Raw genomic sequence first — 24977 nt, forward strand, 5'->3', positions numbered from 1 at the left:
CTCCTCTCCCTGGCGGCTCCGCACCGCACGGCGCTGACGTCACGCGTTCAGCCTGGGTTCGGGCAGGTTCGGGTTCGGGTCGGGGGGCGGGGCGGGGCGGCCTAGGTTCGGGGAGGTTCGGGTTCGGGTCGGGGGCGGGGCGGGGCGGCCTGGGTTCGGGTTCGGGTCGGGAGGCGGGGCGGGGCGGCCTGGGTTCGGGGTTCGGGTTCGGGGGCGGGGGCGGGGCGGGGCGGGGCGGCCTGGGTTCGGGTTCGGGTCGGGGGGCGGGGCGGCCTGGGTTCGGGTTCGGGTTCGGGTCGGGGGCGGGGCGGCCTGGGTTCGGGCAGGTTCGGGTCGGGGGCGGGGCGGCCTGGGTTCGGGTTCGGGTCGGGGGGCGGGGCGGCCTGGGTTCGGGGTGGTTCGGGTTCGGGTCGGGGAAGATGGCGGCGCACTTCAGGGACATCAATGGCCGCAACATCTTCTTCGAGCAACAGCATCACTCGCCGCTCTGCCGCGAGTTTACCGTCATCTCCCCGAAGCTGTCGCTCCGCTCCGTACTCGGATACACCGCCTTCATCTGGCTGGTGGCGTACTCCATCTTCTACACCACGCAGGTGAGAGCTTACACCCACCCCAGCTGTATGAATATTGAGTTATCCACCTTCAAGTCTCTCCCTTCCTAATTCTCCGACTAGTTTCACTGTCTTCCTGATTACATATTACTGATTATATGCCTGGTTGTCACCTTCTCCTCAGCCAACAATGATCCTTCATCAACAGCCCCTTAGCTCTGTCGTTTTCATACCTTACTCTTCCTTATAACCAGTCTCCCTCGCCCCTGACTCTCATTCTGAACAAGAGTCTCGACCCGAAACGTCACCCATTCCTTCGCTTCAGAGATGCTGCCTGTCCCGCTGAGTTATCAAATAATGATGAGTACAGGAAGGAGATTGTCAAGACGACAACCTTTTTCTCAATGTCAGCAAGACAAAGGAGATTATAAATTCATGCTTATTAAAATGTTTTGTGCTGGTGACATGGGCCACCAGGTATCTCAAACATTTCACAGTAAATTTGGAAGTTGGGAGGATTTATTAGAACAGATACCAAGTCTCTTTTCTCCAATTGAAGAGTTTACAACCAGATACATTGTCTCAGGCCATTTGCTATATGTGGGACCTTGCTGTGCATACATAGTCTGCTTTGCTTCCCACATAATAACAGTGACTGCACTTCAATGTGACCGACTTCAGGAAGTGAAGCGGTACGCATACCCCAGCTCCATCAAAGACCGCAATAAATTTCAGCGAATTGTGGACGCAGCCCAGGCCATCACACACACCACCCTCCCTTCTATTATTAATTTCACCAATTTCCATTCTGCACTCAGTTGGATCACTTGGACCATCTCCGACACCTCCCTCCCTTTCTTGATCTCACCGTCTCCATCACAGACTATCGACTGATGTCTAATATAAACCTACTGACTCCCACAACTACCTAGATTACACCTTTTCCCATCCTGCTTTCTGCAAAGACTCTATCCCCTACTTCCAATTCCTCTGTCTACGCAGCATCTGTGAGGAGGAGCCATCTTGGGGAACGGCTGCTAACCAGCAGCCGTCCGTTTAATTCATTTTTTCCCCAGTTTTTAGTTAGTTTTGTTCGTCGTTTTTTCGGAGAAATGGACTTCTTATTGTGGGGGGAAGGAGGTAACCTTACTTCTAGGTCCCTACCTGGTCGGTGAGGCAGCTTTTTCCTCTAGGCTGCCCGTCGACCCGTCCTCGTGGCCTACCAGCGGGCTTGGAGCGCCGTTTCCTGGTGGGGACCGCCCAGCACCTCGGCTTCGGTGGCGGCACAGCGCTGGAGCGCCATCGCGGAGCGGAGCGGGTGATGCCTTGCCTGGGTCGCCGCGCTGGATCGACGCGCTGGAGCTCCGGTGAGCTGGACCGCCGAGAGCAACACCTCCGGGCTGCTGGGCTGCGGAGCGGAGCGGGCGGCGCCGACATTAACATCGGGAGCCTGGGAGCTCCAACTCGGTGCGTCCTTGTCGGCTTCGGAAGCCGCGGTCCCCTGCTAGGAAGCGGCCATTCCAGGTGGCCCAGCCGCTGTGAGGACTCTCCCGACGCCGGGGCAAGATCACCCGGCTAGAACGGCCAGGAACATCGGGCCTCCGTTGAGGCAACAGCGGTGGCCTTAATAGGCCTGACTTTTGGGAGAACTGGGGTTGGGGACTGGACTTTTGTGAAGATGATTTTTCTGTGTGTAAGGTACTTTGTTAGTCTGTGTCCAAGATGGCTGTCGGAAGAGAGAGTGGACGCTAGCGCGCTTTAGCTGCCGCTGCTCTCTCTTCACATTGTGTTTTTTTTGATTTTTTGATTTTGTGTCTTTGGAGCGATTTCTATCTTTAATTTGTGTATTGATGATGTCCTTATTATTTATTTTTCTCCGACTATGTTTTTTTTCTCTTCTGTTTAATCTTTGTAAGGTGACCTTGAGATCTGATAGGCGCCCGAAAATAAAATTTATTATTATTATTATCTGTGCCCAAGATGATGTTTTCCATACCAGGATGAGGTGTCTTCATTCTTTAGGGAACGGGGTTTGCCTCTTTCATCATAGATGAAGCCCTCACTCATGTCCCCTTGGTACCTTGCAGCTTTGCTTCCCCTCCCCTCAGTTGCAACAGGGACAGAATCACCCAGCCTTTTATCCCATCAGCCGTCACATACAACACATAATCCTCCAACATTTTTGCCACCTCCAACGGGATCCCACCACTGGTCACATCTTCCCATCTGCACCTCTTTCCGTCTTCCAAAGAGATCATTCCCTCTGCAACTCCCTGGTTGTCTCATCCCTTCCCACCCAAACCCCAGGTACTTTCCCCTGCAACCGCAGGAGATGCAACACCTGTCCCTATATCTCCTCCCTCAACTCTGTCCAGGGATCCCGACAGTCCTTTCGGGTTAGGCAGAGGTTCACTAGCACCTCCTACAATCTCACCTACTGTATCCGTTGTTCAAGGTGTGGACTCTTAAGGGCCTGTCCCACTTGGGCGTCATTTGCGCATCATTTACGCGACATCATTTACGCGTCACGACGCGCGCATGGTGCTCATTACGAGCGCACGGTACGCATAACGCGGGCATGATCGTACCAGCTTCAAAGTAGTCTGGTTGAGTCTCATTGTGCTCATTCTTACCTAGACTACAGCTACCAATGGCCTGCTTCCTTTATCATCGATACTTTTTTGCATATCTTTCATTCATTTGTTCTATTTCTCTACTTCATTGTCTATATCTCTCGTTTCTCTTTCCCCTGACTCTCCGACTAAAGAAGGGTCTCGACCCGAAACGTCACCTATTCCTTTTCTCCAGAGATGCTGTCTGTCCCGCTGAGTCCAGCTTTTTGTGTCTTTCTCCCTTCCATTGACTTCATTTATACCTCACGCTTCCTCGTCAAGGCCAGCAGCATATCAAGGACGCATGGCACCCTGGTTAAAAGTGTACGCCTCCAGATTCGGGGACAGTTTCTTCCCAGCTGTTATCAGGCAACTGAGCCATCCTACCACAACTAGAGAGTAGTCCTGAACTACTATCTACCTTATTGGTGACCCTCAGACTATCTTTAATCAGACTTTACTGGCTTTACCTTGCACTAAATGTCATTCCCTTATCGTGTATCTATACACTGTAAATGACTCCATTGTGATCATAGGTTGACAAAAATCCTGGAGAATCTCAGTGGGTGAGGCAGCATCTATGGAGCGAAGGAAGAAGGGTCTCGACCTGAAACGTCGCCTGTTCCTTCGCTCCATAGATGCTGCCTCACTCGCTGAGTTTCTCCAGCATTTTTGTCTACCTTCGATTTTTCCAGCATCTGCAGTTCTTTCTTAAACAATTTTAATCATGTATTGTTTTTCCGCTGACTGGTTAGCACACAACAAAAGCTTCTCACTACCTCAGTACACATGACACTAAACTAAACTAAACTGAATTGAACTGCATTGCTCCAGCATTTTGTGCCTACCTCAAGTGCTCCCCGCTCACCCAGTGCTCCCCTCTCACACTCACTCAACTGTCTGCGTAGACTTCTTGACTCTTTGTTCATCCCTTCCGTTCCCTCCCCGCATCTGGTCCATCTGCACATCTCCTCTGCCTCTTCTCATCTGCTTCCACCTACCAGCCTCTCTCCCACCACCCCACATACTGCTATTTACGATCAGTCCTTCCTTTTCCCTCTCAGTCCTGATGCAGGGTCTTAATCTGAAACATCAGCTAACACCTCTTGCCTCACCAAAATGCTGCTTGACATGCTTGGTTCTTCCAGAATTCTGTATTCTAGATTCCAGTATCTGCAGTCTCTTTTTGCCTTCAATAAATTTTGTCTTATCTCAGAGCTAAACATCTCGCCCAGAAACGTGAGATTGTGACCTCTTGGCCAGGGATGATGTTTCGGGTCCGGACCCTTCTTCAAACTTCTTCATTCTGAAGAAAGTTCCTGACCCAAAACATCATCCATCCATGTTCTCCTGAGTGTTGTTTGACCCCTTGAATTACACCAGCACTTTGTCACTTTTTTCTGTAAACCTGCATCTGCAGTTCCTTGAATCTCCATTAATCCTCTGTCCTTGTTGATGCGTTTTTTGCTGTTACTCTTATTTGACTCCTTCTAAACTCTGAACTCTCTCAACTTGTCCAACATGCGCAGATCTGTCCTCTTACAACTGACCTGCCATTCCAGGAATCAGTCTGGTGAACCAATGCTGCACTCCCCCCTACTGCATGTTTCAGCTTAGTTCTTTGTTACGTGTGCCGACATATAGTGAAAAGCTATTATTGCGTGCTAACCAGCCAGCGGAAAGACAATACATGATTACAATCGAGCCATTCACAGTGTACAATTAGATAAGGGAATACATGAACAAAGTATATTCATTCTTGGGTATTGTGTACCAAACCTGCACACAATACCTCAACACCCAGTAGGATGGTAAATCGAATATCACTGTACCTTAATTAGTACACGTGACCTTTGAACCTTTGAAGACCATCTCTGCTCCAGACTTAAAAAACTCTTTTTACTTTACAACAGAATTTAGAATCAATAGACAATAGGTGCAGGAGTAGGCCATTCGGCCCTTCAAGCCAGCACCGCCATTCAATGTGATCATGGCTGATCATCCCCAATCAGTACCCCGTTCCTGCCTTCTCCCCACATCCCCTGACTCCGCTATCTTTAAGAGCCCTATCTAGCTCTCTCTTGAAAGCCTCCAGAGAACCGGCCTCCACCGCCCTCTGAGGCAGAGAATTCAACAGACTCACAACTCTCTGTGAGAAAAAGTGTTTCCTTGTTTCCGTTCTAATCATGATTTGTTTTGTTTGGTCTCTGATTTTTTTTTACTCTAAGGATATTTAGATAGCCCTAAATATTCAATAAGGGAAATACATAAAATTCTTGCTCTGAAATCAAAGTAAGCCCTGTCTTAAGGTGGGTGGTGTAGAAAACAGGTCTGACCAGACCAAAGTATGTGGGCACACAACGCAGATTGGAGTGGGTTTTACACTGGATCTACCTGTAGGTTCTAGAAACAGAACCAACTTTTGATATTGGGAATTGAATCTTGCAGAACACTTCAGTGCTCTCCGCCACCATTATCATCACTCTACTTGGGATGATCCTGCACCTCCATTTCTGTAAAGTCGATCAGGAATCGATGCTGATCATTGGATCGATCGGAGTCCAGATGAACACCCTGTATGCCTCTGGTCGGGAGCATGTGAACTTCATCGAGATGAAGAAAGTGAAAGATATAGTGATCAATGAAGGCTTTTATATGGTAAGTCAAGCAGACACTAATAAGCATTTAATTCTCAGTTGTAGAAGAAGTATGAATACAACAGCTGAAATTCACATTTTAGAATATTTTAGTAATTTTTTGTTATTGGGATAGCTTAGTATAGATGTAGGATTCTAACTGCGAGAACAAAATGGTGGAGGTGCTCTGTGGAAAAAATTAACCTTCTTTAGGAATTTTAACTGAATCTTTAACACCTTCCCAAACCAGCTGTATAGATAGCAAACATTCAAATATAAGGAGAATAACAAAACTTTGTCAGAATCAAAATTATCTCTGGGCCTAATTTCAATCCTTTGACTCTGGGGAAATGTAACTTGGGTTCACATGTTCATAAGTTATAGGAGTAGAATTAGGCAATTTGGCCCATCGAGTCTACTCCGCCATTCAATCATGGCTGATCTCTGCCTCCTAATCCCATTTTCCTGCCTCCCCCCCCATAACCCTTGACACCCTTTCTAATCAAGAATTTGTCTATCTCTGCCTTAAAAATATCCACTGACTTGGCCTCCACAGCCCTCTGTGGCAATGAGTTCCACAGATTATTTACCCTCTGGCGAAAGAAGTTCTTCCTCACCTCCTTTCTAAAAATGCGCCTTTTAATTTTGAGGCTATGACTGGTCCTAGACTCTCCCACCAGTGTAAACATCCTTTCCACATCCACACTATCTATGCCTTTCATAATTCTATAAATTTCAATGAGGTCCCCCCTCAACCTTCTAAACTCCAGTGAGTAGAAGCCTAGTGTTGTCAAACGCACATCATATGTTAACCCACTCATTCTTGGAATCATTCTTGTAAACTTCCTCTGAACCCTCTCCAGCCAGCACATCCTTCCTCACATATGGAGCCCAAATCTGCTCATAGTATTCCAAATGCGGCCTGACCAGCGCCTTATAGAGCCGCAGCATTACATCTCTGTGTTTGTATTCAAGTCCTCTTGGTATAAATGCTATCTTCCTTATTCAACTTGGGAGTTCTGTACCAAGTCCCTTTGCACCTCCGATTTCTGTATTCTCCATTTAGGAAATAATCTACGCCTTTATTCTTATTACCAAAATGCACGACTCTGCACTTTGTTGTACTGAATTTCATCTGCCGTCTGGGTTAAGTGTGCATTGATCAAGTAGAGATAGTCTGGTTTTGTAAGGGATAGATAAACCACATGGTGTAGTTGAGGGTGCGATATTTTGACAGTACAATAGAGAATGCAGTGCGCTTACTGTGTACGCTGACTTTTAAAGTGAGCTACAATATTAAACCTTTGAGCAAAATTTGATGCAAGGGGATTTTTTGTTGTTAGAAATTGACTATGGAAGAGAGAGTTGTGATGAGTTGATGTTTTTCCAGACCAGAGGAACCTGTACATTGTGTTCTCTGACATTCAGCATGAGTAATATGAGATTTCAGAGCACAGTCTGAATATAAATCGCGTGAAACTTGGAAGTGTAGTGAATAATGGAGAAAGTAGTGTAGTTCAAGAGAGCTTCTTAACATTGGAAGACTTAACAAACTTTGGGTGATGTATTTTGTTGAGAAGTTTGAGCAAGGATAATGTCAGCTAAATGGTGCAACTTTAAGGAGAATTCAAGGTGAGGTTGTTTGAGCACACTTCTTCTGCAAGTGATAAAAAGGATAACAAAACAGTAACACAGATGAAATCCTGGACCAAATAGCATACAAAGTGCAGGAATTACACCAAACTGAAACCTAGTTCACCTTTCTTCACCTCCATCTCTCTCACTCTCACACACATTGTACACTTGGGACATGGTACAGAAAAGTTTTACTATTATAATTGCAGAGATATATAGTTGACCTAATGTTCTCATTTAATACACAATTCAAATAATAAACCAATTCAAGGATTAATAAGCAGCAGACACAGATTTAAGTGAATGCAAAAGGACCAAAGAAAACTTGATGAAAAACATTTTAAGGTCCTTTATTTTGTGTTGCATTGACTACCCAAGTCACTTCAGGCAAGGAAAGCAATAAAGACATTCTCATGTATAGGTAGGAACTGCAGATGCTGGTTTAAACCAAAGATGGACACAAAAAGCCAGAGTAACTCAGTGGTTCAGACAGCATCTCTGAAGAAAAGGAATAGGTGATGTTCAGGTCAAAACCTTTCTTCAGACATTCTCCTTCCGCAGCCACAGTTAGTTTACTGTGTTAGGTTGCAAGCTTAAAATTATGTAACATCAATTGTATTGACAGGTCCTTTACTTGAAATGTATAGATGTGCAGATCTCCACAGATGCTGCCTAACCTGTTGAGTCTCAGAATTTTACTTCTTGAAAGAGCCAGTTAGTGCCATTCTCATCAAAGTCCTGTGTTCTTCAGCCATACACAATATCTTTTGGCTTTTCACAGCGTAGAATAATAATTCTTTTCCTCAAGTATCTTTCTTACTTTAAAGTATTTCTCTTGTGCCACTCTTAAATTAATCCATCAAGTTCTGAGGTCAGATTGAATTGAGTTTTTTAAATTAATTAAATACAAAATAAAAAGTTGGGCGTGCCACGTTGTCACGTATACTGAGGTACAGTGAAGAGCTTTGTTTTTCAAGCTGTCAAATCAGATAATGCTATGCATAAATAAAATCAAGCCAAATTCAAATACAATAGCCAGATTGAAGGGAAAGATACAGAGTGCAGAAAATAGTTATCAGCTTTGTAGCGCATCGATTCCATAGACAAAGCCCAATTCGGCAGTGGGGTAGTGGCGAGTCCATTCAGAAGCCTGATAACAGAGGGGAAGAAGCTGCTCCTCAGTTTGGTGGTGTGCGCTTTTTGTATCTGCATGACAGGAGCAGAGAGAAGGAGGAATGACTGGGGTGAGGCAAGTCTTTGATGACTTTGGCTGCTTTCCTGAGGCAGCATGATGTGTAAATGGAGTCAATGGTGGGGAGTACAGTCTGTGTGGTGGACTGGGCAACATCCACATTTCTCTGTAATTTCTTGCAGACTTGGGCTGTTCCCAAAACAAGCTGTGATGCGATTTGATAGTATGCTTTCTCGGACTCCTGCCACCTGCAGAAGTTGTGGGCTGCATCAGTGAGGGGAGGGAAGCTGAATACAGAGGTGTAGTCAACGACTTTGTTGAGTAAACAAAATTGTGCGTCCTCATCCTTCCTCTTCCAAAGTCCACAATCAATTCTTTGGTTTTACTGATATTGAGAGCCAGGTTATTGTGCTGGCACCATTTGGTCAGTCGGTCGATCTCACTTCTATACTCTGACTCATCACCTTCTGTAATTCGTCCCACAACAGTGGTGTTGTCGGCAAACTTGAAGTTTAAGACAATGGAATCAGACAGGGCCTTAAAGGAGGACAGAACTCGTGGGCGATTAGAAGGGTCAAAAGGGGCCACAAAATGGCTTTGGCGAATCGGATTAAAGAAAATCGCAATGCTCTTTAAACATACATTGAAAACAAGAGGGTAACTCGCGGGAAGGTAGGATTGTTTAAAGATAAAGGAGGGAATTTGTGCTTGCAGTCAGAGGTTGTGGGCAAAGTACTAAACAAGTACTTTGCATCTGTTTTCACCTAGGAGGACATGGGGGACAGTGAGATCAATCTGGACAATACTAATATGCATGGGCAGTATGAGATTAAGGAGGTGTTGGGACTCGAAGATCATTTAGGTGTGTAAATTTCCAGGGCCTAATGGAATCTGTCCCAGGTTATTGAGAGAGTCAAGAGGGGAGATTGCGGGAGCCTTGACAAGTATTATTGCATCTTTTCTAACCACAAGTGAAGTCCCGGATGTCGGAGAGTAGCTAATGTTGCACCTTTGTTTTAGAAGGGAAGTAAAGAGAATCCAGGGAATTATAGGCCAGTGAGCCTTACAGCAATGGTAGGGAAGCTATTGGAGAGGTTTCTTTGGGATAAAATTGACTCCCATTTGAAGAGAATGGGTTAATCAGGGACAATCAACATGGCTTTGTACACGACAGGTCTTACTAACTTGATTGAGTTTTTTGACTTGGTGACAAAGGTGATTGATGGTGGTAGGTGGTGGATGTTGTCTACATGTTTTTTTACTAATTATTAAAATCCCCCATAGTTGGCTGATTCAGAAGATTATGATGCATTGGATTAATAGTGACTTGGTCGTGTGGATTCAGAACTGGCTTAGTGATAGAAGCCAGTGTTGTGGTGGAAGGACAATATTCAGGCTAGAGGTTTGTGACCTCTAGTGTAGCTGGGACATGTTGGCCGGTGTGGAAAAGTTGGGCCAAAGGGCCTGTTTCCACACTGTATCACTCTCTGTCTCTAGGACCAGTGGAGTTCCACAAGGATGCGTGCTGGGACCTGTACTGTTTGTGATATATATATATAAATGACAAGTAAGGAGAGGTAGAGGCACAATGTAAATCTTATTTGCCACTGTATCCCAGGCACGTGGACACAAACATAAAAAACATAAATCATACATGAATTTTATATAATTTTATACATGGCAGTGAAAATAAACACGGGAGAAAAAAGACTTTCATGCAAAAATAGATGATTAGAAAACCAGTCCATGGTAGTAATAGACAATAGACAATAGGTGCAGGAGTAGGCCATTCGGCCCTTCGAGCCAGCACTGCCATTCAATGTGATCATGGCTGATCATCCCCAATCAGTACCCCGTTCCTGCCTTCTCCCCATATCCCCTGACTCCGCTATTTTTAAGAGCCCTATCTAGCTCTCTCTTGAAAACATCCAGAGAACCTGCCTCCACCGCCCTCTGAGGCAGAGAATTCCACAGTAAGTTGAAGGAAGAACGTTGATATGTGGAATCATAGTGCAGAAGGTGGCAGATGGGGGGTGAGGAGGCAGGGAGGATGTTTTTAAACATATCAGAAAGGAAACAGAATGGAGCGTAGGAGGTGACATATAGATTTTGTTTTTGTTCACAAACCCACAGATGAGAAAGAGAAGGTTTTGCAGGTCTAACCAGAACTCGATAGATTCATTCAAAAGTGTTACTTCAGGGAGGAAATGGATGATTATTCCGGGGTGTGAGAAGCCAAAGGCTTTGCATATTTCTGAAAAAATTTGCAGCATCCTGTAGGGATATCAAGAAGCGATGAACTGATTAGACCTCTCTTAAAGAGCTGGCACAGACCTAATGGACTGAATACATTACACTGTACAGGTACATTGTAAAATACTCCTAAAAATTGCTGCTAAAAATCTGAATTAATAACAAGCTGCTGGCATCTTGTAGCCATATCTGTGGAAATAAGCCTGGTTGATGTTTTGGTTCATAACCTTTTGCAACAACTGATGGTGAATAACGATCCTGAATGTGCTGTTCTACGGAAAGGAAGAAGAATGCTGGCTTTCTGAGCCTGGAATTGGCATTTCAAACCTCCATCCAGTATTAGATATGGAGTTGGGGATCACAATTAAATAATGCCAACTTGCACACGGTTACAAAAGTTGGAATTCCATGTCATGGTAGTGTCTCTCTTTGGAGAGACAAGGAGCATTGAAGAATCTCAGAAAAGCAAGATAATTTGAATCAGGGCAATTATCCAGTGATTGCTGTAAATTACAATAAAACCACAAAGTACCTGTGTTGTAACACCAGGATAAGTGTTCAAACAAGAAAACCAAGCCCAAACTGATTACACCAACATGCTAAGGACAATAACTAACTCCATGTGTAATAATCAGCTACCTATATGTTAACAAGAACATTGAAGAATCTCAGAAAAGCAAGTTAATTTGAATCGGGACAAAAAAAAAACTGATTGTGTAGATGCAGGTATATCATTGGGGTTATCAGTAATATCTAATGAGGAGTACGAGTGAAATAGGTTAATGATAATCAGGGGATTACTCTTCAGTGGTGATTTTCTTACCTGCCTCAAGTCAAAGGAAAATGCTTGTGGTTGTTGGAGGCTATTCATAACAAACTGAGACCACTGAGGACATTCCTTAAGACAGTCCTATATAGATATACAGTGTCCTATACAGACATACAGTGCCTCACCACTGTGATCTCTCCACTGTAAAGTCATCAATGAAATGTTTGTTGAGTTCAAGTTACAATCTGTCAAATAACCATTTCCAACAAAAATGATGAATTTATGCATGTTTTGTTAGCATTCCTTATCAATACCAATGCTGAACCTCCAACTGTAAACGTGTCAGAAATAGGTCAATGGAGAAGTGCGAGGTGGGGCTTGTGGTCAGCAGTAATCAGAAGCCCAACTGGATCAGCCACTTGAATACCTTGGATTTTAGAGCACGAGAGGTTCAGTATTCTGTGGGGAGCGGTATATTTCCTAACTTTCCGAACCTCTCGCACAAGTAAAGAGTCTAGTGAAATAGTCTTTACTTGACTGGTTGGGCACAGTTACATTAACACTGGAGGGTTTGAGGGACAAGGTTTGAGCTGTTTCGCCATCACTTTCTCGGAGAAACTTGGCAACAAGTGCCATTCCAACGTTGCCCGTATCTCACGGAGAAAATGAATGAGGAAGCTATTGTATAAGATCATTTGTTTCTTTTTACTTGCAGCAGAAAGTGATCTATTACCTGTGTATACTACTGATTGACACAGAGAGCCCGAGAGGCGTGTCCGAGGTGGTGCCAGTGTTCCAGGTGAATTACAGTGAACTCAAATAGTTGTGTGTGTGATTGTGAAAGATGTTCACTTGCCATCCATTCTCCATAACTTGTGAGTGCCACTCTACCATCTAGGAATTAACATTGGAACAACTTCTTCAAACTCTTCTGCCTTGATGAGTTGTTCAGCATTTGCCCTGGCACACTAAAATCACAAGTGTCTCAGCGGCTGCTGTTGTAGCTGTGTTCACTACAGGCTATTAAAGTGCGAAAGGAAAAAAACAAAGCACATTCTCTCTCTCACTATAGTCTGACTTTCCAGTTTTTCAACTTTCTCCATGTATTTCTGTCTTGCTTGGGAATCCTCTGAGACTCTCAGTCTCATCTTTTTGCGGGATTATTTACGTCTATGTGCCCTAGTTAATGATAATCTGTGGAATTTTCTGCCACAGAGGCAAAGCTGTTGAATATGTATAAGAAAGGGATGACTTTCTAGACCCGAAAGCATCAAGGGGTATTTGGGGAATGTATGAACATGATATTGAGATGGGCCATGATCATATTGTATGATGGAGATGGCATGAAGGACTGAATGGTCAATGAAAAAAGTTATGATTTTCTTTAACTCTTTCCTTCAAGAGTGCGAAGCCACGTCTGGATTGTCTGTCCCAGGTGTACAGAAGCTGTCAGGAAATCTTACAACAGACACAGGTTGAACAGTGAGATTGTTGGTGTCAAGGAAGATCCTTATGTTTCCAGGTAATGTTCTTTCCTATATTGTACTAGTTGGTGTTTGGTGCAGGGCTGTACGGAAACTATTAAGTAAAATAACAGGCGTACCTCGATCAGACTTGACCAAATACCCACCACTGATTAGTATGAAGTAAGAGTACATGAGCAATGAAAGGAACACAGTTTGAGTTCACTAGAGGTGCGTGGAGCTGAAGAAGAAGGGGAGGTTGGAGGAGATAATAAATTTCACAAATTGCATTTGGCACAAAGGCAACATCTGCTTGGCCAACTTGCCCACTGAGCCTTATTCTTGCAAGTACCACCCTGTCAGGACAGCTGTCACCACGCTTACCCTAATCCTTCACACAATCCCTTTGTTATAATGACCTTCAACCTAGAGGTCAGTTTGGAGAACGGGTCTGTGTGAGTCTCAGTTGAGATGCACCGCCGAGAACAAAGTGGGACCCAGCGTGGGGGAGCTGCTGGGAACAGTGGGACCCAGCGTGGGAGTGCTGCTGGGAACAGTGGGACCCAGCGTGGGAGTGCTGCTGTGAACACTGGGACCCCGCGTGGGGGTGCTGCTGGGAATGGTGGGACCCAGCATGGGGGAGCTGCTGGGAACTAAGAGGGTCCATCGGGACCATATGTAATACATTTTGTAACTTTATCAGCGTCTTATATGTGGCGACTCTTTGCATACTTTGTGTATTGTATGCTAAATAAAAAAAATTACTGGACCAAGTACATGTGATAATAAAGTCTCATCATCAACAACTGCAAAACATCATGCTTGAAAGAGATCAATCCCTAAAAACGTTGACATTCCTTCAAACTCCATAGTTGGCCACCCTATGAATAGTTTTGCATATGTAGGTGGCCTTGGAGTAGTTCAGGGCTGCTGACAATCAGTGATCTCTTCCAGCCAGAGGACCATTGAAAGGCCTGGAGAGAATGTGATGGAGTGAACGGATAAATGTAACTGTGTGTATGAGAAACTTCTCTGCAAGGGAATAACGTGGATTTTTTTTTCCTTTCAGAAAGTGACCTAAAAGAAATATTTAAAAAAAAATCAGTTTAAAAGACTTGCACCAATGGACTCTTGCCATCAAGGCGGCTTTGAATACTTGCCAGCATAATCAGGAAGATGGGCCCACCAGATATAAAACACCACACTACTATCCATTGGCATTGCTATTGACTGGAGTGTTCTTTGTTGGGTTACATCTTGAAGGACAATTTCTTACTTATTTTGAGAATTCAGCAAAACATTGGAAATTGAGTTGGAGAGGGAGACCAAGGATTTATTTTTGTTGTTGTTGCTGACTTGGCAGTGAGAAAAAAAAAACTTGTATTCGTGATCCGAGGATGTGCCAGAATACATTGCTGCCAAGCGAGTGCTTTTGGAATGTAGCCACTGTTGAATATAAGAGCGGAGCAGTTGATTTTGTGCAACAATCTGTCAGAAGCTGCAGTGTGATAATGTTCGATGTCTTAGTACTGTTGGGTGAGAGTTAAACATTGACCAAACACCAGAGAAGCTTTCCTAGTCCCCAATGAAATAATGAGACTCCAATCTGAGAGCATAATCAAGGCTTAACCATTTCGTCCGAAAGGTAACACTCCCTCAGTATAGTAACGGAGTCGGCTAATTTCATGCGCTCGGAGGAAAATCTGGTAATAATTGCTATCAGGGTTTCTTTATGGAGACCTGTGTCTAATGCTCCATCTAACGATGGCTAATACTTTGGTTTGTATCAAACTATTGTTGTGATTATTAGTATGGTAATGCAGGAGCTTCATTTTGAGGCTCGGTGTTATGGGCGACAGTGGTGCAGTAGGTGGAGCTGCAGCCTTGCATCTCCAGCAACCCTGGTTCCATACTGACCTCTGGTGTTGTCTGTGTGCAGTGTACACATTCTCTGCAGGCTGCACAAGTTTTCCCTCGCATTGCACAAAATGCTCTGGGTTGTGGGTTAACTGACCGCTGAAAATTTATATCTAGTGAAGGTGGCAGGCAGATCAGTATTGAGTGGAAGGTAGCGAATAGATTACAAGGAACAAGAGGAATAGGATTGCTCTAAGAGACAACACATGATGGGCTGAATGATCTTCCTGCTATAATGTGGCAATTAAATTATTTCTATTTCTTCTATTTCTATAAGGAATTATGGAAAATGAATTTTAAGGCTGATTCTGCACAAGTTGGTGTGCTAGCTTGACTAGGCTCTCTAGTGAAAGATTAAAGACTAATTGTGTGTGATAGTAGTGAACATATTGTGATTAAATAAATTGAAAAGCAGCCAATCTGTACTGAGAGCAACAACAAAAAACCTGGAGTCTTTCTATTGACGAAGTAGTGCCCACTCAAGTGGCTTTCCCTACTGGGCCTGAAGAGACGATATTAGAGGTGACCGGATAATTCTGTGTTAAACAAGAAAGCAAAGCATTTGTTTATTCTGATCCAGTTCTCTGAAGCCTATGTATGCCACAATTTCCAAATAGCAGTTCACATATGAAACTGAGAACCTGCCTCACTTAAGCAGCCTTATGTAAATCGCCCAGACTGTGTAGATCAGTGAAGGTTAGATCAAACAAGTGCTGGTGCTTTTTGATGAAACAGTTTTATAATCTAATTGGTCAGTCCCACTTTCACGACGTTTTTTACTCGTGGACATTTTTCATCATGTTGAAAAAACGCCCCGACCTACTTGATGCCACGAGTACCTACAACTAGCATCCCGACCACCTATGACCTCGTGACGACCATGCTGCGAGTATGAGTCAAGGGTAAACTCGGCAGAGGTCATGAAATCTCGTTGCACTGACGTGCAATGACAATAAAATATATTATTATTATTATTAGGTCGTGAAAGTGGGACAGGCCCTTAACTCTAAATGCGCATGGAAGTGGTTATACGTGGGACAGCATTTGTAACGTGAACCATGAATGGCCAAGGCTCCTGCAGTGGCTAGCAGGAGCCAATAGAAAGTTTTGAGTGTGTCTGGTGGAGTTCTGAACTGGGGGGTAGTTGGAGGAGGAAGGTGTGTGTCAGTGTATCGATGACAAGAAGCTGTTCGCAAAAGGAGCTCAGCCATTCACTTGGTTTAAGTGCTAAATATCCTTGCTCAGTGGGCAACAGAAGTGGCTACTTTAGCCAGGTGTGTGAACTGAACCAATGTACTCTTAATTTATCTTTACTGTAAAAAGAACTAACGGGTTATAATAAGACTGTAAATACTGCATAATTAAACTAATCTGGCTTCTCCAACACTGCTGGTTTTATGCTACGATGCTGACTAATTGCAATAGCCTGTGCCGAACATCTTTGGCAACCACACATCCAAGGCCGTCTGTTCAACACAAGTCCGTAACACTCATTCAGAAGTGCTTGGCCAGGGGCACCATTACACGTGGGTTTCAACTGTTTGAGGTGACTAATCTTTGGTGATTTAGATAGACAAAAATGCTGGAGAAACTCAGCGGGTGAGGCAGCATCTGTGGAACGAAGGAAATAGGCGACGTTTCGGGTCGAGACCCTTTTTCAGACTTGATATTAGATATTTAGATATTGGGTTTCATCATTGTTGGTGTGGCATTATTATTGTCATCTTGGATCCTACCACTTAAAAAAAGTGAAATTGGTCAATAATGATAAATTTTCTACCAGAAAGTCCAGTCCATGTGGTTTATGATGGAGCTAGGCTAAACTTACTTAATGCTCTTAAGCAGTTGAACCCACGCGCAACAATAATGTGAACTAACATTCTGCTACAGCGAATGTGATGCACTGCTTGGTAAAAGCTCAGACTGAATTTTGAACTGAGATGCAAGAATCTGCTACAGATGATAATAACACTCATGAATGGTTTTGGTATCACTTTATTTTGTCTACCAGTCATGGAGGAGGGGTGGGGAAATATTCCAGTATAACCTTCTTACACATACAACAATTCTCAAACTATAGACAACTCTCGTTAAAGTGAGAAAACCTTAACCGTTCATTTCAACAGCTGGAATAAATAACAGGTACAGTACATTGGGCATAACCACTCAGAAATGGTTTTGCCCTGTCATGTTCAAGTATTCAATTTATACCACAAGGTGTGCAGTGTTTACACTCACATAACCAGGTGGGACAGATATAATGTGCCCTGTGAGAATTTTATTCCAGCACCAGGTCCCATTACTGATCTTCAGATTAAAAAGTAAATTCAACTCTGCAAGTCTGAAGTAGATTAGGAGTGCTACAAATGACCTACAGCTGCAGTGAAGGAATTGCCAGCATGGCCTTCACTTGTCGGACCCTCGTGCTGCTCCCAGTGGTCGACAGAGAAACCGCTGCAAAAAGCTTAAGGCTACTCGAGTGGCCAGCAGTTATCCAGTAGTATTTCACAATGTCGCAGTCGGGTTTAACCACACGTACCACCCACTGTCGTCTGTAAACATAACTGACTGTGATACGTTGAAGCTACAGTATTCTTGCGCATCTCTTAGTTATCACCACAGTTTAAAAAATAAAGTTTGGTAGCGGAATGCTAACACCATTATAGATTAAGGACAGTCTCTACTTGTTAAGGGCCGTTGGGTTTCAGGGAGGTCTGAAACCAGCTAGTAGATGTAATGGGAAATTGATGTGCTCGGCTGGCTCAATGATTTTGGAGTTAGATTGTCTAAGTATTGCTCGAGGGACAACACCTCGTTCTATAATTGACTACATTATAAGATCTGCACCTCAGAAATGGGCGTGATATCTGACATGGCTCCCAGCAAGCAGTTGCTGTTCACCTTTGTTTTGGATGAGGAGGTAGACGTCTGGCTGTTGGCAATCCCCCACTGATTTGTTAGACTGGTCAACGTCTAACCACCTTGCTTAGAAGCTTGGTGAAGCAGACCCATCTTAGATTCTGGAAGATGGACTTTCATCCACCAATCTCCCCACGGCCAATTCCCAGGCTTTAGTTCAGTGGCAGCCTTCACTTAATTGGGATTGAGGCTCCAATTGTGATTTTTGTGGCGCGCCTGAGCTGGTGAATGTCAGGAGGCATCTTGGAGAGATATGTGAAGGAACAAGGCCTCTGGCTCACACTGGGGCTCAGGATAATGGCAAGAATGAATGCTAAGAATGTACTGAGTGCTAGATCAGACACCCATGCCATCTTTGGCAGATCCTCATGGCTCGCTCTTCCTCCCTGCTACCAATACACCTGAGGAGGGATGTGCTGGCTCTGGAGAGGGTCCAGAGGAGGTTTACAAGAATGATCCCAGGAATGTGTAGGTTAACCTATGATGAGCGTTTGACAGCACGGCCTGTACTTGCTGGAGTTTAGGAGGGGGGACCTCATTGAAACGTACAGAATAGTAAAAGGCTTGGATAGAGTGGATGCAGAGTGGATGTTTCTAGGACTAGGACTAGAGGTCGTAACCTCAGAATTAAGGGATGTTCTTTTAGGAAGGAGAATTTTCTTTAGCCAGAGGGTGGTGAATCTGTGGAATTCTTTGCCACAGAAGGCTGTGGAGGCCAAGACGGTGGATATTTTTAAGGCAGAGATAGATTTTGATTTTTGATTAGTACAGGTGTCAGGTTATGGGGAGAAGGCAGGAGAATAGGGTTAGGAGGGAGAGATAGATCAGTCATGATTGAATGGCATAGTAGACTTGATGGGCTGAATGGCCTAATTCTACTCCTATTCCTTATGACCTTATGAATACCATACAGTCTACTTGAGCGTCTGGCATATTTTGCCTCTGCTTTTTGCCTGATTTAGCTACTGTACAGCCAAATCGTACCAAAAAAATTATCAATGGGACATACTTCTGTCCGTTTTGTGCACTACAAGGGGTTCACCCATGTCCCTCACAACCATTGCTTACTGCCAAACAATGAAATAATTAAAAAAACACCAAACTACTCCAACCAAATAATCCTCCTGGCATGTGTTGGCATAACAAGTCTGGATTGAGGGAGAATCCCAGGCAGAAACAACAGAGGGGTAAGTTGCACAGTCCACCAACTCCAAGAAGCATAACACTGATTCAGAGGATCTTGACCAACACTGGCCCTCATCCAGCATCAGCAAAAAATAAATGCTGTTGCTCACCAGTGTGGGCAGTTGGCTGCTGAGTTTGCACACTTAGCAGTTACTTCATTCCAAATCATGTGAGCTGCTTCCTGGACCCAATTCATCGCTAATGATCAAAAGCACTGGGTTGAAATATTATCCACGCTTTGGGAAACGGGAGGCAGGTTGGTGTTTATCCTGATTCCCTCTGCTGACTGGGCACTTTCCGTCACTGGCTCTTGCCTCAGGCCAACACAAACATTGTTGTGGTTTATTTCTCAGTTAATAAGCCCAGTCTCAATCAGAAGAATCCATTCAATCCCTGTAGATAGTCACAAAATGCTGGAGTAACTCAGCGGGACTGGCAGCATCTCTGGATAGAAGGCATGCGTGACGTTTCGCGTCGAGACCCTTCCTCAGATGGAGTCTCGACCCGAAATGTCATCCATTCCTTCTCTCCAGAGATGCGTCAGCTGATTTACATCGGGGAGACTAAGCGTAGGTTGGGCGATCGTTTCGCCGAACACCTCCGCTCAGTCCGCAATAACCTACCTGAACTCCCGGTGGCTCAGCACTTCAACCTCCCCTCCCATTCCCAATCCGACCTCTCTGTCCTGGGTCTCCTCCATTGCCAGAGTGAGCAACAGCGGAAATTGGAGGAACAGCACCTCATATTCCGTCTGGGGACCTTGCGTCCGGATGGCATTAACATTGAATTCTCCCAATTTTGCTAGCCCTTGCTGTCTCCTCCCCTTCCTTAACCCTCTAGCTGTCTCCTCCCATCCGCCCGCCCTCGGGCTCCTCCTCCTCCTCCTCCTCCCCTTTTCCTTCCTTCTCCCCCCCCCACCCCCCATCAGTCTGAAGAAGGGTTTTGGCCTGAAACGTCGCCTATTTCCTTCGCTCCATAGATGCTGCTGCACCCGCTGAGTTTCCCCAGTAATTTTGTGTACCTGCCTGAGATGATGTTGAGTTACTGCATCATTTTGTAGCTGTCTTCTGTGTAAACCAGCATCTGCAGTTCCTTCCTATCCATTAAGTCACTGCAATGGCCAAGTGGAGTTATTTGGCTGCTTCGCATTACAGCTTTTTGTAGCTATTCTACACTTTTTACCTGCAGTTATCTGTATGCAAGCTCTTACGTGGGCGGAAAAGGCAAATTTCCAAATTTAAAACCTATTTTGCTGGGATATTTTGCACTGAAATTACTCACCTCCCTCTTTACACAAGGGCATTTGTGAGTTGACATTACTGATCACTCCATTTAGAGAAATACACATGCACAAAAATAACTCATTTACACAGGCAGATATGTATCATAGAACAGTACAGAGCAGGAACTGGCCCTTCAGATCAATGTCTATGCCAAACACTATGCCAAGTTAAATGAATCTCTACCTGCAGGTAATCTGTATCCCTGCATATCAATGTGCGTATTGAATGTATTGCACCTCCCCATTTAGGTAGGGAGGTGACGTTGGTTGTAGGAGGCTTCTACGTGATTGTCAGTACTCACGTTCGTCAATGGAAAATAAATCACGACACTGAGATAACACCTTCCCCTATTTTACCACAGCCTACCTTCAGAGGCTGAGTTGTGGGACTGACTCCCTGGGGGCGTGATAGGCATTGTGCAAATGGAAACTTTTCTTTCAGCCCCAAGGGTTTCCTACAGCCTTCTGTCCACTATCTTCCAATAACATCCAACCCTTGGTATGGATGCAGAAACAACAAAAATTACTGATACAAAACAGGTTTTTTGACCCCAAGATGCCTCAGTGCACTTTACAGCCGCAAAGCACTTTTGATGTGATTGTAAGTTTAAGATGAAACTCAACAGTCAACTTGTACACAGTGAAATCCCACAAACAGCAAATATAACAAATGTCACACAGATGCACAGTGAATGATAAATAATAATCAGTATCAGGGGATTTTGTTCATCCAAGCATGCAGAGTGACCATAGTTTAGCATCTCACCTTAGATAATCCAGTACTCCTTTATGGGAGCCTGACTCAAGGCCCTATAATGAAATGCAAAGGAGGTAACAGTGTTAAAGTCTAAGTCATGATTCCCAGAAAATTTAAAAATTCATCAGTGATGAGTTTTGGATCTAACATTAAGCTGCTAAAGGAACTCAGTGGGTCAGGCAGCATCTGTGGAAAGAGTTTCGGGTTGAAACTCTTCATGTGAGCTGGCTCTGGTAATGAATGCTTCCCCCTTGTGAGAAGTACTGGTTCAGTAATGCCCTTTTATCAAGGACACCAGACTCTCTCAATCACCCGTAACCATATCCAACGTGAGATGGCTGTGCCTGGGCAGTAGCAGCATCTCGTGATATGAGGGACAAAACACGAGGTTGGGCAAGGTAAAGCTTATAACAATCCCTGCCACAAACCCAAGGCCACTTTGATTAGATCCAATGGGGTCAAGGAAAGAGCATTCACGTCACGGCCCTGTTTCCACCAATCTTTCCACCACCACGCACAAGAAGCACAAGACAGACACCATTGTATACAGATGCCGAGAAGTGCGTTCAGCTCTGACTGGACAACCTGTGTGTGGACTCGATAAGAAGAAGATTAGATCCAATGGAGGCAATGATTTATGAACTCAGTTGCTGCATTAGATACCATTACGAGGCCAGCCTTTGATCTTACTTACTATTGCTCTATGAAGTGTTGAACACTTACACAGTGCAGTTGACACCCTCTCTACTTAGAGGGTCACTCCAGTGTCTCTTGTACCTCAATGGCACATGTCAACAAGGGAACGGTGTGTTGTATCAGGTGCTGCTGTGGGGGTGGGGGGGATAGACAAGGGATTGTTCGGTTTAGTCCAGAGACCCTACAAGGCAGCCCCTCAATGGCCTCAAATATCCCCTGTCGTTTAATAGTCGACCTTCCGTAGTTTTTCTTCCCCTCCAATGAACTCTCATGGTTATAAAGCAACATGTGACATTGCCGTACATCGGATCGGTTATATCTGAAGGGGAGTAGACACTGCAGTTTCCACAGGTTTTGGGACCAGTTCACCGACTGTGCTGGTGATACATTTGCTGGGATGTGGGGCGTTAGTGGCAGTAGGTTCTGGGCCTTGTTGCAGCTGCCACCCATGTGTTGCTGTCATCCACAGGTATCCAGTTCCTGCTGGAACTTCATAGTCTTGGACTCAAAAATAATTTAGCAGCAATGTTCCTTGTCCGTGGCCTTGTCCGTGGCATTCACACCCATAACTGGGAGAGCTCCAGTTGGGGGAACGGCCGATGGCTCTGGTTTGGAATGAATGCAAGGGGGTGGAATGGGCCCATGGAGAAGGGTTCTTCCCAATGGGGGCATCCTTCCCGAAGGGGAGGGCACCTCTCCCAGTGGATGGTGCCCATGGAAACAGCCTGTAGCGCTCCAGTTTGCTGAATGTGGACCAGCCTCAGCATCGATGGCCCAAAGGAGACCCACAACTTGCTACTGATGTATCAATTAAAAAAAAAATCTAAACACTATTCAAGACATAAATACACACAACCGCAACAAGGTTCGGGCGCAAGAGTGCAGCGTGCACCATTTGAAGTGTCCAAGTGGTTTGTCCTCGAATGGCGTTGGCTGCCGGTCAGAGCAGGGTTGGACCCTGGGTGGTCCGCGTGGTGCTCGGGGAGAGTTTGCTGTCCATCTCCCACACATTGCTGCAGGGGAAGGCGGCCGGCGGCGAGGAGCTGGACGGGACGGCCTGCATGTGGCAGCTACTGTAGTTTATGTAGCTGGCCAGCGTCAGAGTCAGCTCCAGGATCTGGGAAACACAAGCACAGGACTGAGCAACCGGCCGGTGCAAATTACAGCAGCGCCTCGCCAGGAAAAGAGATTTTAATTTCCTGCGTGTCTCTGTTGAACCGTCACCGCCATGCGAGGGAGATGGCTCAGCGGGTAACAATGCAAGGTGATTTAGTTGCAGCTTGACAGTGCCGCACCTCTGCTCCACGTCCCTCGACAGACATTGTGCAAAACTATTACTGATCCCAATTGTTCAAATAATTACAACCTTATGGATATCTGTCCCAGTGTGTGCACAGACGTGTTCTTTTCAGCATTTGGTCCACACTGGCCTGTTTCTAATTTTAACATCTACCCTTCATTTCCCCATCCAGGACAATAATTATTTTTCACAAAATTCATCCAACACCTCAGATGGACATAAAATGCTGGAGTGACTCAGCGGGACAGGCAGCTTCATTGGAGAGAAGGAATGGGTGACGTTTCGGGTTGAGACCCTTCTTCAGACTGAAAGTCACAGGAAAGGGAAACAAGAGATATAGATGATGTAGAGTGATATAGAACAACAAATGAAAGATATACAAAAAGTAATGTTGATAAAGGAAACAGGCCATAGTTAGCTGCTCGTTGGGTGAAAACGAGAAGCCAGTGCGACTTGGGTGGGGGAGGGATAGAGAGAGGGAATGCCGGGGTGGGATGGGGACCTACGGTCCCGTTTGTATCAATGGGTCGATGGTGGAAAGGGTCGAGAGCTTCAAATTCCTGAGCGTGCATATTTCCGAAGATCTCTCCTGGTCCCAGAACACTGATGCAATTATTAAGAAAGCACATCAGCGCCACTACTTCCTGAGAAGATTACGCAGAGTCGGTATGTCAAAGAGGACTCTCTCGAACTTCTACAGGCGCACATGCTGACCGGTGGCATCGTGGCTTGGTTGGGCAACTTGAGTGCCCAGGAGCAGAAAAGACTGCAAAAAGTTGTAAACACTGCCCAGTCCATCATCGGCTCTGGCCTCCCCACCATCGAGGGGATCTATCGCAGTCGCTGCCTCAAAAAGGCTGGCAGCATCATCAAGGACCCACACCATCCTGACCACTCACTCATCTCTCCGCTGCCTTCAGGCAGAAGGTACAGGAGCCTGAAATCTGCAACATCCAGGTTCAGGAACAGCTTCTTCCCCACAGCCACCAGACTATTAAACTCAACTCAAACAAAATTCTGAACTTTAATAAGCCTATTGCACTTTATATGCTTATTTATGTGTGTATATATATATATATTCAATGGTATATGGACACATTGATCTGTTCTGTATTTATTTATGCCTACAATATTCAGTTATGCTGAAGCAAAGCAAGAATTTCATTGTCCTATCTGGGACACATGACAATAAACTCTCTTGAATCTTGAGGTTACTTGAAGTTAGATAAACACCTTGATCAGACTGCACACAAACTCTATACGCCAGTGAATACAACCCAAGGTTATACAATCTGTTTTCACAATTTAGGCACAATATTATCCTGCTGCAAGCACTCCTCCAAGATCAGTGCGTGTCTTTGCTAGGGTCGCCCTGCTCCAAGGTTCTGCCTGAAGCCTCATGTTCACTTTTATACTCTGGTGCTTGGTGGCTCAAGGAGAGCAGTGCAGGGACATAGAGTCATACAGTATGGAAACAGGCCCTTCGGCCCAACTTGCCCACATGGCCTACATGTCCCAGCTACACTAGTCCCACCTGCCTGCGTTTGGTCCATATCCCTCCAAACCTGTCCCTCCATGTAACTATTCCTTAAACATTGGGATAGTCCCAGCCTCAACTACCTCTTCTGGCAGCTTGTTCCATACACCCACCACCCTTTGTGTGAAAAAGTTACCCCTCAGACTTCTATTAAATCTTTTCCCCTTTACCTTAAACCCATGTCCTCTGGTCCTCGATTCACCTACTCTGGGCAAAAGACTGTGCATCTATTCCTCTCATGATTTTATACACTATAAGATAACTCCTCATCCT

General features: G+C 45.0%; 2 protein-coding genes and 2 long non-coding RNA genes across 5 annotated transcripts in view; 2 read left to right on the forward strand and 2 right to left on the reverse strand.

The window, feature by feature from the left end:
• The first annotated feature begins 378 nt into the window (after positions 1-378).
• Positions 379-15403, forward strand: pigh (phosphatidylinositol glycan anchor biosynthesis class H). Of its 2 annotated transcripts, none has more exons than XM_033026654.1 (6): positions 379-593; positions 5612-5821; positions 12364-12447; positions 13051-13170; positions 14181-15265; positions 15306-15403. In XM_033026654.1, the coding sequence occupies exons 1-4, from the start codon at positions 420-422 to the stop codon at positions 13132-13134; spliced, it is 552 nt and encodes a 183-aa protein (XP_032882545.1). In that variant the 5' UTR covers positions 379-419; the 3' UTR covers positions 13135-13170; positions 14181-15265; positions 15306-15403. The 2 variants fall into 2 exon arrangements, with proteins under 2 accessions (XP_032882545.1, XP_032882546.1); XM_033026655.1 differs by having other exon boundaries at positions 12367-12447.
• A 495-nt stretch (positions 15404-15898) lies between these two features.
• Positions 15899-16414, forward strand: LOC116976762. The gene is made up of 2 exons (XR_004413044.1): positions 15899-15945; positions 16007-16414. It is a non-coding gene; the product is annotated as an uncharacterized LOC116976762 (long non-coding RNA).
• Positions 16415-17005: 591 nt separating this feature from the next.
• On the reverse strand, positions 17006-19636 carry LOC116976763. The gene is made up of 2 exons (XR_004413045.1): positions 18953-19636; positions 17006-18909 (listed from the first exon to the last, which is right to left on the reverse strand). It is a non-coding gene; the product is annotated as an uncharacterized LOC116976763 (long non-coding RNA).
• Positions 19637-20481: 845 nt separating this feature from the next.
• plekhh1 (pleckstrin homology, MyTH4 and FERM domain containing H1) overlaps positions 20482-24977 on the reverse strand; it is a 132507-nt gene continuing 128011 nt past the window's right edge. Inside the window, exon 29 of the mRNA XM_033026652.1 lies at positions 20482-22984. Within this exon, the coding sequence (XP_032882543.1) occupies positions 22808-22984 (177 nt within the window). The 3' untranslated portion in view covers positions 20482-22807. The remainder of the gene's footprint in view (positions 22985-24977) is intronic.

Source organism: Amblyraja radiata, chromosome 9, assembly GCF_010909765.2.
Source record: "Amblyraja radiata isolate CabotCenter1 chromosome 9, sAmbRad1.1.pri, whole genome shotgun sequence".
Lineage (NCBI taxonomy): Eukaryota > Metazoa > Chordata > Chondrichthyes > Rajiformes > Rajidae > Amblyraja > Amblyraja radiata.